At 52.4% G+C, this 19,799-nt stretch overlaps 5 protein-coding genes across 5 annotated transcripts; 4 read left to right on the top strand and 1 right to left on the bottom strand.

The window, feature by feature from the left end:
• Positions 1–1,811: 1,811 nt before the first annotated feature.
• Positions 1,812–2,564, top strand: UCRPA7_3151 (putative yap-binding protein; the record flags this gene model as incomplete). The annotated part of the gene is made up of 1 exon (XM_007915698.1): positions 1,812–2,564. One exon carries the CDS (start codon positions 1,812–1,814, stop codon positions 2,562–2,564), a length of 753 nt encoding a protein of 250 aa, XP_007913889.1.
• Positions 2,565–4,260: 1,696 nt separating this feature from the next.
• Positions 4,261–7,110, top strand: UCRPA7_3150 (putative udp- transferase protein; the record flags this gene model as incomplete). Its single annotated transcript, XM_007915696.1, has 1 exon — positions 4,261–7,110. The coding sequence occupies one exon, from the start codon at positions 4,261–4,263 to the stop codon at positions 7,108–7,110; it is 2,850 nt and encodes a 949-aa protein (XP_007913887.1).
• Positions 7,111–10,931: 3,821 nt separating this feature from the next.
• Positions 10,932–11,782, top strand: UCRPA7_3149 (putative c6 zinc finger domain-containing protein; the record flags this gene model as incomplete). The annotated part of the gene is made up of 2 exons (XM_007915715.1): positions 10,932–11,197; positions 11,257–11,782. The coding sequence occupies 2 exons, from the start codon at positions 10,932–10,934 to the stop codon at positions 11,780–11,782; spliced, it is 792 nt and encodes a 263-aa protein (XP_007913906.1).
• A 1,203-nt stretch (positions 11,783–12,985) lies between these two features.
• On the bottom strand, positions 12,986–13,711 carry UCRPA7_3148 (hypothetical protein; the record flags this gene model as incomplete). Its single annotated transcript, XM_007915700.1, has 2 exons — positions 12,986–13,376; positions 13,524–13,711. The coding sequence occupies 2 exons, from the start codon at positions 13,709–13,711 to the stop codon at positions 12,986–12,988; spliced, it is 579 nt and encodes a 192-aa protein (XP_007913891.1).
• Positions 13,712–17,555: 3,844 nt separating this feature from the next.
• On the top strand, positions 17,556–18,479 carry UCRPA7_3147 (putative major facilitator superfamily transporter protein; the record flags this gene model as incomplete). Its single annotated transcript, XM_007915712.1, has 2 exons — positions 17,556–17,855; positions 17,913–18,479. The coding sequence occupies 2 exons, from the start codon at positions 17,556–17,558 to the stop codon at positions 18,477–18,479; spliced, it is 867 nt and encodes a 288-aa protein (XP_007913903.1).
• Between the last annotated feature and the right edge of the window lie 1,320 nt (positions 18,480–19,799).

Genomic DNA, 19,799 nt, shown 5'->3' with positions numbered 1-19,799 from the left:
GTGGGGTCACTGGAGCTGGATGCTCAGAACCAGTAAACGAATGGGCTGGGAGGCGATGAGGCCGATTGGAGGGTCATTCATGAGAGGCGGTGAAGATGACGAAGAGGATTAAGGGTCTTGATGAGTGCTCTCACATGCTTTGTTCTTTGCGGTCTACAGGTGTTGGGCCCATGGTTTGCATTTCTGGGTCGGTGTGTAAGGTGTATGCGGCGTTAGGAGAATCCTATTGGCATAGTAAATGAAATACATACGATAAGAGATTGTAGGCTGAATTTGAGAAGCTCCTTTACCACGACATGATCAATGGGAAGCTTGGAGTAGAAGAATTGTGTGCAGGCTCCCAAAAGAAACAAGTGTCTCGTAGAAGAAGAAAGTAAGAAATCTCTACCTCTAATATCTAGTCTAGTAGGAGAAAGCTCTAGATATTCATTGTTAAAAAAGAAGCAATATACTCGTTTCTTTAAGGCTTACATCTGATATCTAGGCAGGAAGCGATAGCGCGCCTTAAATGCGGGGCAGAGCTGGCGCAGGACAGATCATGACGATGCGGGGAAGGCTGCCACCTGAAGTCAACTCCAACTTGATGCAACTTCGCCCGATCCACCCAAACTTTCATCAAATCTTACCTTTTAACTCCGGATATCCACCTGTGCATGCTGAATTTTCATTTTCAGCTTGGCACTCAGGATGGCGGACACATCCAAAGCGATAGAGGCTCTTAAGGAGTCTCGCCCGCCGGCAACTGATCGCTTCACTTACCTTACTATCATCGAGCAGTTTCTTTCACCTGATATACTGCCTACGCTCAACGAGATCTTGCAAGATGCCCACCTGACACAAGAGATTGGCTGGGACTTGGTGGATATGCTCATTTCCCTTCCAGACTGCGGGCCATGCCTGGAAACTGTGGCACGACTGGGCAACCCCCGTGAAGTGATACTCAAGGTCCTAGAATCACTAGAAGGGATCCAGGAAGTGAGCGATGAGGAGCAAGTCGAGGAGGCGAGCTCGGAGGGAGATAAGCAGCAGAGCACAGCCGATGTTGACAGGAAATTTATCACCTTGCTCGGGATGCTTGCGATCCTGCACAAACGCATCGAGACTAAGCGCCCTTCACGTTTTCTCGCATCAAGTCTGCTCACAGTGTACCGAACATATCGACCGAATCAGCAGATGACAGCCTCAGTCATCAACCTGGTGCATTCACTCTCTGGTCATAAGCGGCCAACGCTTCCCACACGCAAATCCAGCGTCAATGTCACCAATCCGGATCCAGACGGGGATAATTCGAAGAACGCACCGGATCCAGAAGCCGATGAGAAGGAAGATCCGACCGAAGCTGGTATCCAGCAAAAGCTATTACTATCTTTTGTCACATGCATTCTAGAATCTTTTGTGAATGCTAACGGTCTACAATGGTCACGGCGACTGCTCGAGTATTACAAGCCAGACAAAATTGTGCCAGGGAGAGTAACAGCACTCCAGGCGTTTAGGGAAGACCAAGAACTACTAAATCGAGACTCCATGATTGGCCAGTTGGTGGTACGTTCATTTCATTTCTCTCATGCTGTTTGTGGAATATGTATTAATCCAACCACCAGGCACTCACGCGGGATCTGGGGTTGACAAGCTGCTCAACATCATTTATCAGAGAAGTCTGTGACGGCCCAATCAGTCGAGATCCTCTCGCAGAAACCGAAGATGTTCTCAAGCCCGAAGATATTCGCCTTTCAACAGGCGGGGCTGTGTGCCTGATGGCCTACTGGGCATTCTCGTCGACAGTATTTGAAGCCAATGATCCGCAGCCAATAATGCACATCTTCCCAGATCATTTCCTCCTACTCGAGGAATACCTGGAAGACGATGCTCAGAGTCAGATTTTCAGCACACCTGGAACCATTGAAGCAATTATTGTTCTTGGCCTCTGGCTCGAAGAGAACAAGTTGATATCGGAGACGAGCGAAGCCAATTTCATGTCTTACCATCACCAAATCACACTCTGCTCGGTCTATCATCCCGATCTGCATGTTCGCAACGCCGCGGTCGTTCTGGCCGGCCACGTTCTTCATTCTGATCCGGACGAGGATGACCGATTGAAGATCCTGGAGGACTTGCTAGAGAACTGCATGTTCGCGTCGCTCAAGGCCTGTGCCCTGACTTGGCTTCGAGAGGAGCTGATATCAGCTCAAAAAGAAAAGGCGCCCAACGCTTTCTCCTCGCCTGACTCGATCGAGCAAGTACAGTATCTGATATTCCCAAATATGGCGCTTCTGGAAGAGATGGATGATGAAGGTCTCCTGGATTACTGGGTTCAAAATTCGGCTTTTGTGATCCAGGCTGCTAACTTTGCGTACTTCTTGTTTAACTCCGACACCTACCAACATCTGGTTCCTGCCGCAATGCGGGCCGGAGTCGAACAGCGTTATGTCGAACCTTTGCTAGCGGCGGCAGCAAGACTGGAAGGCATCATCACGAAGGGAGCTTCTTCTGGTGTTGGCATGTCGGAGGTTACTCTACAGCTGGACATTCTCCAGGACCGACTGAAGAGTCTCTCGTTGCATTAGCGGATGGTTCTTGTTATCGTGATATCACTCGGGGTCTCAAATTGGTTCTCGGCTGGACTACTACTCTCACAGTGGGAGTTGGACGGGGTGTTTGAGGATCAGATTCATATGGAATAAGTTGACGATAATGGGACAGCACTTTGCGTGCTGCCTTGAAATCTGAAGAGTTCATCAAGGCTATTTAGGCCGAACAACGAGGTGTTTCATCTTCATTAAATAGCCGCTTCTCAAGGAATTCTAGATAGCTGCTCAAACACAATGTCTTGATACCCACTGGGTTGTTAGTGATCAGCGATGATGTAAATGTTGAACGAGCCGCAAAAGTTTATTCAAGCCAATGCCATAAACATTAGTCTGGCTACATCTCGTCAAAGTTGCGACGTGAATAATCCGGAGATTGACATCCTGGCCGCGCCGGTAGGTTTGCTCCGCGCAGATATTGGTCTGCCGGAGAATTAAGACGTTGAGAGGGCGACTTGGTTGGCCAGGACCATCCTTGGCGGTGGTATGCAGGTGGTACAGGGGACAGCAGGGGTTCAGTGGCCGGCGCACCCTGGGGTTTTAGTGGCTTGTGCAGGGGCAAACTGCGCCAAGGCTAGTGCCCGTTGCGCTATCAACCAGTGAGTGGTGCTGGGCGTGATGTCATCAACCAAACCTTCTTGAGCACCTCGTGCTACAGACCAGGGACCCGAGGCGAGGCAATCTGCCAACTCCTTGTCTAGCTTGGCCCTACGTCAACATGTGCGCGGCAGGCGATAATGTGTCCTTCATTATTAGCGAGATCAACAATCAAATGTACCTGTGTACTCTATAGAAATAGAAACTGTGGCGTTGGCGTTTGAATATCAAACTGTTAACTGCTTTCTTCTGCGGCCGTTGGATATCGCTCTTTCCAAAGCGGATGGAGTCTATGGAGTGCCACGAGCTCCGCAAAGAGCTTCTGAAACTCTAATTTACGACATCATACCTCCTCATAACCGCCGGGCAGCACCCGTACAAATTCAACAGAAAGCAACGAGTTTGGCTGCCCGCATAGACCCGGTCCCTGATTATCTCGATGGCTTCCTTGCCTCGACTAGACACACAGGCTGCGGCTGAGTCCTCGCAGGTTGAGGGGCAGTCGGTGCGCCTGGATACCACCGTCCAACGCGGCCAGCCTGTCACTCTCGTCAAAGATGACCAAGGACACGTTGTGTATCCGGCATATGTGCCGCAAGGCACTCAATCCCCAACTTCGGGCCTATCTCCTCGGACTGCAGACAAGGAGATGGCTCCGTTGGACGCCGAGGGTCCACGACTGGCAAAGAGCGATCCTTTACCGACAAATGGCAAGGACGCTGGAACCCGGCCTACCATGCAAGGCAAACAGTGGGCTACAGAGCTTCCTGGACGAGCAAATCGACGCGTGTCTACATTGCCGCCCCTGATGAAACGTGCAGGAACCAACGTGTCGCAACTACAGAACGCGTTGTGGGAGTCTAATGCTCATCCGGATGACGAGTCTTCAAGTAGCAGCTCTTCGTCCTCGGAAGATGAGGACCAGGAGCCACAAGCAGACGGGGGAGGACCAAAGAAAACGCCAGTAAGACACCGAACGACCGATCAGTTTCGACGTTTTAAGGTGGGAAATGAAAATTACAGAACCAAGGGCAAAGTCTCTAGAAAGGATGGCCGTTTAAACATTTCGGTCAAGGATATGAGCAATACAGGATATCTCGCCAAGGCGCTCGGTGCCGCGGTTCGGAAGGTCGTGCCTTTGCAGGATGATAGCGAAGCGGAAGAGGCGGAAGGCGGCAGGCGTCCCTCAGCTTCTCGGATGTCGTCAGTGACGCTCGCCGAGCATGTGCGCTGCCCACCACTGAATATTGTAATCATGGTTATCGGATCACGCGGAGACGCACAGCCTTTCTTGAAAGTTGGAAAAGTTCTAAAGGAAAACTACGGGCACCGAGTCAGAATAGCAACGCATCCCGCTTTCCGTGAATTTGTCGAAAAGGACTCGGGCTTGGAATTCTTCTCGGTTGGTGGTGACCCAGCTGAGCTAATGGCTTTCATGGTCAAGAACCCGGGCATGATACCAACACTAGAGAGCGTCAAGGCTGGAGATATCGGGCGCCGACGGGCTGCAATGGCGGAAATGTTCGAGGGCTTCTGGAGGGCTTGCATCAACGCCACAGATGATGAAAAGGACATAAGGAATGTTAAGATGATGGGCGAGAAGGATCCGTTCGTGGCAGATGCTATCATCGCTAACCCGCCGAGCTTTGCCCACATTCACTGTGCTGAAGCACTCGGCATCCCACTGCATCTAATGTTCACGTTCCCCTATACACCAACCCAAGCATTCCCACACCCACTAGCAACTGTCAAGAAATCAAACGTCGATCCGGGATATACCAACTTCATTTCATATCCTCTGGTCGAAATGATGGTATGGCAAGGACTTGGAGATCTTGTCAACGACTTCAGAGTCAAGACTCTAGGGCTCGACCCGGTTTCGACCTTGTGGGCTCCTGGCGCCACGTATCGTCAGCATGTGCCTTTTACCTACATGTGGAGTCCTGGCCTTGTACCAAAACCGGAAGACTGGGGCAAAGAAATAGACATCTCCGGCTTCGTATTCTTGGATCTTGCCTCGACATTCAAGCCACCTGATGCTTTGACAAAATTCCTGGATTCTGGAGAGCCGCCTATCTATATTGGGTTTGGGTCCATTGTCGTGGATGATGCCGAGCGGTTCACAGAGATGATATTCGAAGCCGTTAAGCTGGCGGGCGTCCGCGCTCTAGTCTCGGAGGGATGGGGTGGACTGGGCTCCAAGAATGTCCCTGAGAATATATACATGTTAGAGAACACGCCACATGACTGGCTATTTCCCCGGATTAAGGCCTGTGTCATCCATGGTGGTGCCGGTACAACGGCTATTGCACTCAAATGTGGCAAGCCAACCATGGTTGTACCTTTCTTCGGCGACCAGCATTTTTGGGGCAGCATGATTGGGCGAGCAAAGGCTGGGCCAGAGCCAGTCCCTTACAAGAGCTTGACTGCCGAGAAGCTGACTGAGGGCATCAAATACTGCCTGACTGAAGAAGCCAAGAGCGGCGCAGAAGATATTGCCAAGTGTATTGAGTTGGAGGGAGATGGCGCTGAGAACGCCTGCAAAGCCTTTCATAAGCACCTGGTTCTTTCGGGAAAGCACTCGATGCGATGCTCAGTTCTCGATGATCGCGTGGCAGTTTGGAAATTGAAGAACACGAACTTGAAACTGAGTGCCTTGGCAGCAGATATGCTGGTCCAAAAAGGGGCGCTTAATTGGAAGAAGCTACGCCTTACAAGACACAATGAGTGGAATGACTTTGAAGGACCAGGCGAACCGGTGACCGGCATTGCGGGTTCGCTGATTGGATCTGTTGGTGAAGTCTTCGGTGGTATAGGGGGTGTTCCAGCTCGGCTAGCGAAGACTTCGAATAAGAGGAAAGAACGCAAAGAAGAAAGGAAGAAGAGGCACGAAGCGAAGCGGAAAGCTAAACAAAAGGTCTTAGCGAACGGTGCAGCAACAAAAACTAAGGTTGATCAGCCAGAGATCGCTAGAACGGATCAGCTAACAGGAGGGGAGGAGCAACGGACAGACAGCGGGAGGACACAAAATGACGGGCAAGTGATCGGTGGCCAGCTTGCAGATGACGCGTCAATTCACACTGCAACTACAAATGGGACCGCCGAAGACAACGCAGCCGAAGACTTTGCAGCTGAAGTTGGAAAGGGCGTGGGCATGACAGCTCAAGCACTTGCCAAAGCCCCAGTTGATTTATCACTCGCAGTAGCTCAAGGATTCCATAACGCACCCCGACTTTATGGCGACGACACAGTCAGACGTCCGCCTCGTGTGACGGGCATCAAATCCGGTCTACATGCCGCGCGCTATGAGTTCGTCTATGGCATATACGACGGCTGGACTGGCCTTGTCCGGCTGCCAGCGAGGGGTATCAGCTCAGGTGGTGGTGTCCGGGGATTCGCCAAGGGCGTCGGTATGGGCTCTTTGGGCTTTGTACTCAAAGACATCTCCGCTATTGTAGGGCCAATAGGTTATACGCTCAAAGGGGTGAAGAAGCAGATCGAGCGCAGCAAACAGCCGTATAAGTACATTCGGCGCGCGCGCATAGCCCAGGGTCAGAGAGAGCTTCACAGTCTTAGCGACGACGAGCGGATGGCGAGAGCGCGAACTGTTGAAACGGGCTGGGAGGTCATGAAAGCGTTATGGGGGGCTGTAGAGAGGCAAGAAAAGGAGCAAGGCGGACTGAAAGGGCGCTTCAGCTTGAAGAAAAAGCAAGCCTTGTGTGATGCGTTTGAGAGTGTCGAGATCGCGGAGAAGGCGCTGGACGCCATGAAACGCGGCCAATCTCTGGAGGACGCCGTCAAGGAAGCGCGTAAGTCGGAGGAAGTCGTTCGAGGGAAGAGAAAGTCCGCCGATGGAAGGGCTAAGTCGACTGATAAGAGGAGATCGCACGATAAGGGTCGAGATCCTGACGATATAAGTGGCAAATAGAATAACATCTCCGTCACCGAGCCAATTACGGAAAACGCAGTGGAAGAGCAGACTGCGAACGCAACTGTTGGGGATATAGGGATGAATGCCAAAGTGCAAACATAGGTTTGGACGGCGCACATTGTTCAAGGATGGGTTTTCGAAGCATGGCAGGACTTTCTTATCCTCTTGGTCTTGCATCATACCCCTTTGTTAAAGATTTCTTGTGCCCTGGGCGAGGCTGGAGGAACTCTATAATTACACTAATACCACGTAAACTTGAATGAAAATGATACCCGAATTAACAGTGTCCTTGTTGCTTTGCAAATGAGCCATATTACGTTGCTTCTCTGTCAACTTACCCTTGCGCATAACAATCGCTGGATTTAGATGATATTCTAAATACTGAAGAGCCATTTAAGGGGGGGGAGGGGGGGGGGGAGGAGTTGATGAACTCCCGCTTCTTACCTTTCCACGGTCAATCGTACCTTACTGTCCGTGTTATGGTGTAGACAGTGTCACCATTGCCATTTCTGCGGGAATATCGGGCTCCGGCCCGGGCCGTCACCGGCGCAAGATTCAATGAGCACTTCTGAAGAGCCGTATAAGTCACGAACTCGTTGAGATAACCAATTGCCCTCTCAGACCACCTTTATGGTTCGTCAAATATCGAGGAAGGCACTGGCCGTTCTTTTTTGAACAATTGGATCTGGATAAAAGCTGATCCGGCCTAATCCAGCCTGATGCTTCCCTCGCGAGAGTCGAGGATGGGAGCACAACAGAATCGAGCAATTGCTTCTCCTTGGAGTTGAACAAAGGAAAGGCGGTAAGCTTGTGTTCCCGCGTGTCTCCGGTTTAGACCGCCGGATGTCGCCATTGCAGCCACCTCAATTCCAGCAATGCTTATTGGCGGGTGAGGAAGCAGTCGTCGGTTTCAAGAGCAGGTCGAGTGTGCGCCTCCCAACAGATGGTGCACCCGTCCTAGATTAGGTTCCCCCGCTCTGGCGACCGCTAAAGATCGTTGGAAACAAGGAATATCGGCGCCTTGCCTCGAAGTGGTGTCTACGCCAGCCTCCCACGCGGCAAGCCGACCGGAAGCCACCGGCGGATCGGAAGGGAGAGCCCTAGCCCGGGCACGATTGTGCCAATAGATCTCCCTCGCTCGCACCTCTTCGCTAATCGCTTACATAGATCCTCCCTACCACTCCACCTGCTTAGCCGGCGATGGTTCCGTTTCGTCTTTAGGGGGACCGTTGGTGCTTGACATTATGCAGCCAGTCTTGCAGACCAAGTAGCTGCCGTTGAGATGGTGAGACGCCCGGCATTCCTCGGGTATGACATTGCAGACATGACGAATGTCATGCCTTCTCAGAGAGCGTCGTGAAGACTGTCGCCGATGGCATTGGTAGACGAGACGAAGCCCTCATTCGAATAAGATCATATACGGTGAGTGGACAGACGGACGACGGACCTTTGCACCATACCGCCAGTTCTATAGCAGAGGCCGTACCTACCGGACTCGGCAGGCAGGGGGGTCAACGGCTCGACGAGGCGCAACGGGCTGTGATTGTGATGGGCTGGCTACGTTAGGTAAGGGGTTTGGCTGCCCGTCCCATCCCCATCCCCATCACATTTTCTGGAGAACGAGGAATAGCGCCCATATGTTTGACTCGCTCGGGGGAAAAGTACAAGTAACATAGGGTAAGTAGGAGAAGTAATGTAAATGGTAGCGTGAATTATCAAATCTCTCGTCTTGTGTGTGCGTGCGTGTGTGCGTGTGGCTCGCGCAGGTCTCTTATTTGTATCACACAACCCTCCGCATTTCCAAGTTTTTGTTTTCTGGCTTTCGGGAGAACCGAAGAGACGACCGGGAAGAAGGAAACTCTAAAAAGTCATCTCATGACACCGTAAGAGCCAGTCACTTATAAACAGATTCGCCGACTTCGAGGTGTCTTCTTATAAAGAGGCGTGAACGCACCTTACTTAACCAAGGCCAGGGTCAGGGTAACTTGATCCGCCCGAAAGAAGGCCAGAAATTAGGTCGCCGATAATCCATCATCCACCTACTCTACCCTCAAGAATATTGCGTGCCGCCTGTGTGTGGACGCCGCGCTTGAATCCGAGCAGCCACTTCGAAGCAAAGTTAGCAAACCGCCAGGGCCGGGCCTCTCGCGAGGATCAGGTTTGCCCGACGACCGCAACCTCTCTCACGACCCGAAAAAAATCTGCTTACTACGCTGCACGATTGAGGTCCCCGGGCTGATTAAAGCCACACCCTCTTCATTGACCTTGCATCTCTCGCCGCACATCTCCCTTGCATCATCGCCAAATCCAGCCTGCATCATCACACCTTTTGGGGTTTGGTGAGGGAGCTGAAGAGAGTCATGTCAGGCAGTCAGTCAATGGAGCCATTCCAGCCAGCAGACGCCGCCGCCCCGCCCTCCGCTGGGTCCAGCACCAGTTCGCCGCTCGACTCGAGCATCGGCGACCTCGACCCAGTCGCCGCATCGACGTCGGGATCCAGTGAAGCCCGCTCGTCCCAGGCGCCGCCCCCGACCGTCCCTGCCGCCTGCCTGGCCTGTGTAAGTCAAGTCTTGTCGAGTCGTCTCGTTCTGCCAATACACCGAGATTCCCCTGCCTGCTACCGCACTGGTGCTGCATTGTGACGTTGGAATCGTCCGAGCCGCCCGGTGCCAGCTCCATCCCAACCTCCAACACCGCTCCTTGACCACCTGCCTGCCTGCCCTAGTCTCTAGATTCTAGATCCCAGAGTGGCTGCTTATTGTACCGTACGTGGGCTAACGCATGGGTCGGTGTGATCGTGGGGGATACAGCGCGGAAAGCACCTCAAATGTGATGGCAACACGCCCTGCTCGCGCTGCCAGAGTTCCCAGTCGGAATGCATCTATATCGCCTCGCGAAGGGGCTACAAGGGCCCCCGGAGAGGCACTGCGCAGAATCCCAATAAACGCCAACGCTCCTCCTCCCCGCCAGCATCCACCGGCGTCAGCGACAGCTGTCCCATGCTGCTCGGCGCTACTCCGGTCTCCATCCCGACGACTACCTTCTCACCCTCGGTAGTCCTCCCCGGCACGGAACCAGGCACCCCCTTCAACACTACCGCTCCCGGGCTCTCTCATCTCCAGCTGTACCGGACCCCATATGGCAATGGTGTCGCTACAACCAATTACGGCCTTACCACTCACAATGGAGGACCCAATGGTCCAGTCCCCAGCTTGGCTGAGCGGTGCTTTGATTCCTTCTACCACCACTTCCATGCTGGGCACCCGTTCGTGTTGCCGCGGCAGTTCTTCCTGCAGTATACAAAGGAGAGCCGAAATAGCCTAGACCATCTCCAGGCGGCTATGAGATATGTAGGTTCTCTGTACATCGATGCCGGCCCCGCACGTGCCATGTACCTGGATGAAGCCGTTCGATTATGCTACCTGCCTAGTACGCCAAAAGACGGATTTCTGATACAGGCACTGTTATTACTTGTGGTCACTCTCGATGGCAGCTGCGAACAAGAAAAGGCCAGAGGCTTTCTGGCCGATTGTGAACGGATATCTATTGAGATAGCTCTCAACAGTCGCGACTTTGCCATTGTCAATGGACAAGGTAACCCCATTCTCGAAGAGAGCTGGAGACGCACTTGGTGGGACCTTTACGTGTGCGATGGTATGGTGGCTGGTGTACACCGAGTCACCAACTTCCTACTTTTTGATGTTGCTGCCGACGTTGCTCTTCCATGTGAAGAACACCAGTACCTCACAGGCGTAAGTTGTTCTCACACCACCTCCTCGGGCGCGAGACGCTAATATGAGCAGCAAATCCCACAACCAATGTACCTGGAAGACTTTGATGATCAGATCTTCACAGGTGAAGATCGTCCGTTCTCGTCATTCACGTACAGGATAGCAGCCGCCAGGAACTTGGGCCGCTTCATGAGAACCCCTCCTATCTTGTTCCCAGAAGATGAGAACATGGATAAGATCGAGTCGCTCCTCACAAATTGGAAGCTCCACTTGCCTGCCACCAAACAAGACTCTCTCAACAAGGACTGTCGACTTGACGAGATGATGTTCCAGGCTCACTTCATAACCCATGCGTGAGTTATATCACTGTATAATACAGAGAAGGCCTCACGTCCCGCTAACATTGAGATAGGTGCACAATCATGCTACACCAGCCCCACTCACAGCTGGACGCATCTCCCGCGCGATCGGTAACTTCGTGTGCCCCGTATCGCCCCGTGCCCTCTGGCGATGTATTCAACACCCATACGCGGCACACCATCACGGCAGCTTGCGAGATCTCAAAGATGATCACGCACGCCGTGCCCCTCCTGTCGCACACGCACTTCTTCACCTGTGTCATCACCATGTCGTCCATAGTCCACCTGTCTAAGTGGGCGCTCTACTTCATTCAGGACGAGGAGGACCTGCGCCAGCAGATCCGCTTGAACATCGGCGCGCTGAACAAGCTTAGCGCTGTATGGAAGGCTGCCAACACGGCATCCGGCCAGGTCAAGGGCGTCGCGCAGGAAATCTACAGGGCCAAAAAGGCACAGCAGATCAACCCGGCCTTCTGGGTGGGCTTCACTCAGGAGGAGATGATCAGCAGCTTGAATGCCGATGAGGGCATCATGAGCGAGATCGACACTTTGTTGACTCAGGTCACGCAAGCTCCATGATGAGGTCTCGGGAGGCATCAAGAGGCAGAGGGGCAAAAAGAAGCCCGACAACTTAGACAGTCCTTACCTAGACAGATTCAACTTCTGCTATATCTCCGGTGTTTTTCTTTTTGGGCTAAGAGAGGTAAAACGGCAGGATATCTGGATCTGAGTACAGTATAGACAGGGAGGTTCTACATACTGATTCGGCTTAGAATGGTCCGGCTGGGAGAGGGGGGCTCTAATGATGAATGGCGATGAACGACGTTTGATGATATATCTTGGGATGCAAAGATTTGGAATTTTGACCTTAGAGCTAGCAATAGGCGTGCTGTTACTCCACTCCGAGAGCGCCTGATGATAATCCAGCAGCGGATCCTTTCCTCCTAACAACTTGATATTTGCCCAGTTGACTTTGCAAAGGAGGTATGCATCCCGCCTCTGAGACAAGATTTGTGCCTCGGGCTTCCCACCTATGCCTGGCAGCCGCCCCCAACCTTCTAGAAAGTGTGGAGTTTTGAGGCTAGGCTGATCAGTTGCTCTTCACGGTGTAGTCTCGAGGTGGAATTGATGCACTCCTAGACCCTGCCATAAGTTTTGGAATAGGAAGACTGTGACATCGGAAATTTCAAGATAGCCAACAAGTCCGTCCTGAAGTACGGATTACCGTGAAACCGTCTCCCCATCGACCTGCCCTATGCGCCTCATTTGGCGATTAAACACCGACATGGGTTCTAATTTTGACGCACTAGCTGGGTAGTTTGGAGGATCTTTTCCTGGACTCTCTTGATAGCGATAATAGGTTGTGGGGAAAACCTTAAGCCCCTCAAGTCTTTTGGCTGGCAAAACCACTTGGCGAAACTCTCCGGATTGCAAAGCTGTAACATGGGGTTTCATGGAGGTAGCATACACATGGTTGTAATTTGAACAGTTTCGATTATAGAGAATGGAAGTATGTACAGTCATGAGTGTTAGCCGTCTCGACGACCGGAAGTGAGGTTCTTGTGTACAGATGTCGTCCAAATCGTGAAGCCCAGTCCCAAATCCAGAACTCCTCGCCAGATCCCAGGACGTGTAATTAGCAATCCATCGCCTCGCCGGCGGCCATATACCAATGGAAAGTCAGATATTCAGTTGCTGTTTTTGCAACATCCTGCAGCTCTTTAAGTCGCTGGATTTTGTCGCCTCATCCCTAACATGCGACGGATGCAACCCCGATGGGGTTCACATCTCGTCCGCTTCAACGGCAGCATACCACTGTGGGCTGACGTTCGGCTTGCCAATCTCGCTCTTCAACCAGCAGGTTTTGGTGCCGTAGTAATCGCCCCAGCCGACGGCTGCGCAGCCGCTCTGGTTTGCGCATCTCTCGATGCATCCGGTCATGGTGTCGATGTCCTCGGAGAACATGTCCACGGCACCGTCGCCGTTCTGGCTGCTGTAATCCCGGCCACAGAGCATCAAGAACTTGCGAGTCGAGTCGTCCTGCAGCGTGTAAAGAGTCTGGTTGGCGTCTGGACAGTTGATCTCGACTTCCGGTCCGAGCGTCGCCGCCGCTGTGGCTGCTGGCAGGCCGTTTGTGGGCGTGCCACTTACCGGCACCGTCTGAGTAGCGTTGCTGTGAGACATATTAGCAGGGAGCCATTGCGATGGTAAAACGTCTTTGAAAAGGCAGCAGCGGGAGGAGCCGCAGATCATTAGGCTATTGCGCGCCTATTGCGCGCTTGAAATGCGAGGAATGCCGCAGACAAGGGGAGGCTCTTACGCTGGTGTAGAATCGTCGCCATTGTTCCGGGTCGCGATTCCCACGCCGACACCAATTGCGATTGCTGCCACTATCGCGAAGACCCCGATCGCAACGACCGCCCAAAAGACCTGCTTCCTAAGCCCGCATATCCTGCCAGCGACGGGTGGCTTCTCTGGCAGCGTAGGATCATAGCTCCCGTGGTTCATATAATCGGGTGAGAGCCCACTGTACGCTGTGCCTGGGCTGGTCCCATCATAGCCGCCATAGTTGTTGTAGTTGTTGTAGACTGGAAGTGCTGGATTCGACTTGTATGGGTCGTCTCTTGATTGCAGGAGGGGTTCTGGGAGAGGACTCGGCTGCTCCCATGTCTTGTTCTGCGAAAGGCCTTGCCGCGGCTCGGCCACTTCGAGTCCAGTTTCTACCACTTGCAGTCCCGAGAAATCATCCTGATTGTGCGGTTTCGGCTGGGACTCCGCCATCTTGGTGGCACCTGATCTTGCTTGCTTTCCCTTCTCCAATCTCGTTTCTATTCACCGTCGGAACTTGAGTCTCACTGTATGCTTTGAATGCGAAATCATGTATCGCAGCAATCAGCCGAGGAAGAGGGTGGAGGTGAGAAGAAGAGGAGCGGCATTCGACTGAGAAGGACCGAAACCAAGATGTCTGTCTTCCTATACCTCCTATAGAAAACTGGGCTAATTGCAACGTCAGGAGACTGGAAGGGCTGGATCACTGCAGCGCAGCAGGTATGACATGGGCTACCGGCAGGAAAGGTAAGAGAAAGCGAAGGCAAAAAGGTATTTAGGACAGACAAATGCAACGCTCGACTTCTTAGTCAACGGCTGACAGGCGAACTACTGTACTCCAGCTACAGTCCTAGACTCTTAGTACCGGAGCGGCCCCGTAGTGTACAGACTAACATTAAGCTTGATCAGCCACGAAATTCCCTCGACCGCTACCCGGACCGATGTACAGTAACCATCTATCTACGATACGCCAGATCACGGGGAGTATTCGATAATGGCCTACTGCACAGCAAGTCTTTCTGATCCCGATGCTTCCTGCGCCAAGCCTCATTTTTGCCATGCCATTGGGGCCCCGGGAACAGGTGAGAGTGAGGAGAGTGAGATTTTGGTCTCTTACGAGTGTCGCCTTCCCACTCGCCCGCCCACACTCTCGCCTCTTTGGGGGCTGCCAGACCGTGTTTGGCATGCCTTTTGGTGGCAGACATGAGCGAAAAAGAGCGGGTAAAGTGCAACGGGCAGGCCAGACCATCTATCATAAGGGGGGGTAGGGGGTCCCCGGGTCGCTGTACCGGGAATTAGCATTGGAGATGGTCCAGGCCAATGGTGGTGATGATCTGCATCCCATTGCAACCCATGCTGACCGACCGCCGACGTGGGCCTGCACGATCTTGTCTTGTCCTCAACCCAAGCTTTGCGTGTGTTGCTTGTCATGCTGCGGGTGATGGATGATGCCTTGGCCCTAGGTGGGCCAGCCTTTGCCCAAGGAGTTGCGTCAGATTATATCAGCTCTTGGGTGAGACTCCTTTTGCTTTTCGCTCTTGTGTCACCACGACTTCTCAGGTTCCGAGAGTTGGCAGAGATTCAATCAACCAAGGTCCAGGGTTGACCTGTAATATTGGATGACTTCTGCCTACCGTACAGTACCTATCCTACTATGCAGCATGTGGTGCAACGAAGCGGCTGCGCACGGCGGAACGGCGGAGGAGGGGGGAATCTCGCCGACGCCACAGGGGTTCAGCATTCGTCCAGCGACTCGAGGTCCGGGTCTTGGCCACCGTTGGGTGGATGGGTTCTTCGGACGAGATGCCGTCAACAGCGTCCAGCCAATGCCACCGCATTGCTTGTGCAGACAAAGATCGCGCCTCTACTGTAGACAGCCGCCGATCTCCCGTTGTGGGAATGACGAACCTTGCCAAGCGTAGCATGACCGTCAGTCATCTTTTGAACGGTTTGATGAAAGAATAATGCCCTTTTCTTGGTCAACAGGTATTCGTACAATCCAAGTGTCCATTGACTGACCGAGTTGCCTAGCTGAAGTCGCAAACTCGTAAACAGGTGAGCATGTTGGGATTGTCAACCAGGGAGGCCACTCTGGAGGTGTTATTCGTCGCTAAACGAAGCCAATTATTGGTCCAGCAACTCACCCGGGCGGCCGCTCATTAAAGTGAGTTTTGATACGGCACAGCTCAGGTCGGCGATGAGAACTCATTGTTTTGTAGCTCGCCAACTCATTCTGCTTCCGGCTTGTTTGCAACATGTCTTACCCAATAAAGACAACCATGCAGAGGACTAATTACCTTCTAATTCGTGCACTACCTTAGAACTATACACTATACTTCAAGGTTCAGCCCTAAGACCCTGGCTAGCAGGTGGACTACCATGCTTATTATGCCTCCAAGTCCAGCCCTACCTACCATTGAAGTATTTTCTTTCTCTGCCATGATACGCTCTCCTGATCAAAGACCTCTCGCTTCTTGTAAATGCAGGTCGACGACCGACTCTTCAATGCTCAATTTGTCTATTGCGCCGCCTTCCAACAACAAAGCTTAACTCCATAGTAAATAGTTATCAAGTTCCCACAGTAAATTGCATCATCTGGATGATCAGTTCTCAGTCCAAGGCATTGGAGCCTCACCAAGACGAAGTGCATGACGGGGAACATGGTCAGCCCCGTGAGGTATCATGAAACATTTGAAAAGGATCCTTGTTGCTTGGTAGGTTTCTTTCATCGACAGATGGTTTACTACAGATGGCACTGAAGAAACAACATAACAAGAACCGTGAGCATCCGACTCATATGTCTATATGCAAAGAGCGGGAAAAGGTCATTAAAACATTAGAATATACAGGCACCGAGTCCACTGGAACTCAGGTAATTCTTACCAAGTTGCATGCCAGAGTACTCAGTCAGGATCCTGTAGATGGTACTAGATAAGGTTGGCATTCGCTGTATGCTGGTAGTGGCCGACAGAAGGAAGGTGGGACCGTCCTTTGTGACGCACCTGCCCACCGTCCACTAATTAAAGTAGTCAGACCCATGCCCCTCGTTAATCGCGTCTGAACTACCTCAAACCGCGTCAAGTCCACCGCCCAGCATGCAACACTTCAGATGACAATGCAGCAACAATGTCGACGCTGTCGCCACTCTCGACTCTAACGTCGCCGACTCCTTCGTGGCATACAGCCACCGCAGGCTCTCCCGCCAGCAACATAGAAGAAGGGACAACCCCCAGTAGTCCTGGCGACCCTGTACCGTCGCCATCTTATCGCGACGCGAGGCTGCTGCCCCGCGAGTTGAAGGAGCACTGCCAAATCTATCTCGAAGAGCAACTCTGTAAGACATTTCATGTGTTAGCAACTCGAAGGATGAACACTAACATGGCCGTCAGATGGTGCCGCCATCGATCTACTCAACAGCCTGCTCTGTGCCGGCCATTCACAACCATATGCGCCTACAAAGGCTGCCTTGGTTCCTCCTCCCCGACAGATAGCACTCCTTGCAACTCTCGCCATACATCCCACACATACTTCGCGCATACCAGCTCATGGCAGCCATGAAGTTTCCTTAAAAGCACTCGCTTACTTGCGAAGTCTGCTCGCCATAGTCGGCCCTGTCAGAGCCAACCTTTGCGAAGCTTTCATGTTCCGTGAGCGCCGCAGCCGCCATAGCAACAGCCTTGACGACGCGGACACCGAAGAAGAGGACAGCGACGAGGACCACATAAGAGGCTATCTAGCAAACCATAGCAGTGTGTGGTCGCGCGGCCAGGATTTCTGGAAGATTTTGGGTTGGGCTTTCAACTGCAGCGCCGCACATCCACATCGGTGGAGGTATTGGCAGCCTTGGCTCGATTATTTAGTTGACACTCTCGACGTCGACTATGAGGAGAGGAAACGTCTCGACTTTGCGGCTCATGCTATAACTGATGGGAGCCAGGCGTGCGATTACAGGTACTTACAGGAGTCACTCCTGCTTTCGTATGTGGCACCGAAAAACGCCCGCTCCAACCCGATCAAACCCATCATGAGCGCCATCTTTGCGGATGCTAGCGATTCTTCCCTCGCCCTGTTCAAAGAGGTTTTCGAAAAGGAGCGCAAGGGTCTATCGAAGAACAATAAGAAGAGGAAGAGAGAGCAGTTGGACCTCGAGAATGACAAGTTCGGCGACTATTATGACGAAGACTCGTTGTCGTCGTCAGGCGGTTCTGAACCGCCTACCCCACAAAAGGCTGGGAGGTTAGCAGAGATAGAAGACGACGCCGCAAGTTGGACAAACTCTTGTCTATCAGAATCAGTCCAACTCCGCCTACGTATATTTAGTCTGGTAAGGGTCTTAACCGTTCTCGTGCATTTTTATTTCTCAATACTGACTGTAGGGCAGCTGTCTAAGGCATGCTATGAATGCCCGGGTCTGCTAGTGATCAACCTAGACGATTTGTACATCGACTTTGCAAGAAGGATCAAAGAGCTCCCGCTTTCAGCATTTTCCCTGTTCATCTCTTCTCAGGCGACTCCGCTCGTGAGAGACGCATACGTATCTCTGCTTCGGGCGGTCATACCAAGCTTCATGCCGTCATCCTCACCTGATCCCTGGAAAATCGACCCTGAGACGGACAAGATAAATGGCCTTTCCGTGCAGATCATGGAGAAGTGCTTCCTCCCCTTCGCCGCCAACGTTGTGGGAGCAGAGGCCAACGCTAAGTTGTCTCTGCTTCTGGAGGCGATGCTACGTGGGCTATGGGCTTATGGAGACATCCCATATAGCAGATCCCTCGCAAAGGCGGTAGAAAAGGGCATTCAGGCACGGAATGAGAAGGCCAAGAAGAAGGGGGCTCGCGGGAAAGGCGATGTTGGTGACAAGGCCGCACTAGATATCCTCTCGGCCTCCAGTAGGCGACTATCCCTTCTAATGGACGTGATTGAAGCGGAGAGCATGGATGATGACTAGATCGGCAGTGTTGCGTCAATGCGGCACATCTGGCACAATCGGATCGTTTTTTTGAAGAGCAAGTTATACTCGGGGTTTTCTGCATTCACCAGGAACGGCGGTAGCCCTGGATGATGGTAGCATGGCGTCTTGGGTGTTTAGGGCGGCACTGGATATTACAGCGTTATGATTCAAATGATGATTCACACGGGAGTTTCGGCTTGAAGAGCCTCGACATGGTAGGCGGAAATCGTGTATACTCGAATTACATTGTATATTACATGTATGTACGTGTTAGCGTTTTGAAGATGACGCAGGAGTCCAGGCCTTTGGCTGCCAGCCTTCACTAGGACCTTTATGCCGCTTCCAGGGGTCGTCTTTTTCTTGACTTTGTGTCGCTCTTCTTTGTGCTGGCTCTTGGGATTCGATTCGACTGCTTCGCGAAGCCTGCTGGTCCGCCTGAGGTTGTACCTCATCCGGGTCTGGCCTCGGATTTGGCGAAGCTTTTGATGCTGGCCGATCTGTTTCGAGCGGCGGCAGAGGTTGCCCCCTCACCTCTCCCGGTGCATCAATATAGCTCGGCTTCGCCTCCCAGCGGGCGTCCGCTTGTGCCGCGAGCATTTTGATCTGCTCCTGCCTGACGACGTCCTGCCGCTGCTCCTGCAATGACGGCGGAGCATCCCGAATGTGCCGTAACCATTGATGCCATTGTGGCGAGACCTTCACGTCGCCATAGTGTACATTAGACGGGTATTTAACAATACGACGCCATCGCCCTGGAGCGTCGTCTCCTCGTACGTCGCGGAACTCCCAGTATGTGTTACCGTGGAGATCGAGGCCTTGAGCTTGTCAGTGCCGAGTACTGTAGCCTCGGGGAATTGGTATCTACTTACCAACTAAGAAACGCTTGCGCCACGGTAAACGCAGCGCTTTCCAGTTATACCATGCTTTGAGGATCGGTGATATTGGTTTCGAGGACATCTGCAATCAACTGGCAATCCTACATAAGGAACAAGCGTGGGGATCGTTAGGAGTCTTGCAGTTGTCTTTGTTGAAACACCGCCACCTAAATTTTGAAGCCTGCCTTTCTTCTATCAGCGCTTGCGCCACAAAATGTAGCCTTGCAGCCCAACCTAACAGACTAACAAGCATTCCCGACCACCCACCACCACACGTCACTTGTGTGTGGCTTGTGTTCTCTGCGGGGCTAATAACTTCACTGGTATTATGTTTATGCGCCGACCTGATCATCGCTCCCTGTCGCCGTCTACTTTCTTTCCCTAGAATCTGACTCCTAGATTGATTTCATACAGTAAACCACGCCTTTGTCGCTATTTGCAG

This window comes from Phaeoacremonium minimum, assembly GCF_000392275.1.
Source record: "Phaeoacremonium minimum UCRPA7 unplaced genomic scaffold PA7_03_scaffold_232, whole genome shotgun sequence".
NCBI lineage: Eukaryota > Fungi > Ascomycota > Sordariomycetes > Togniniales > Togniniaceae > Phaeoacremonium > Phaeoacremonium minimum.
The sequence above is the reverse complement of the archived record's forward strand: the minus strand, read 5'-3'. Positions and strand labels throughout refer to the sequence as shown.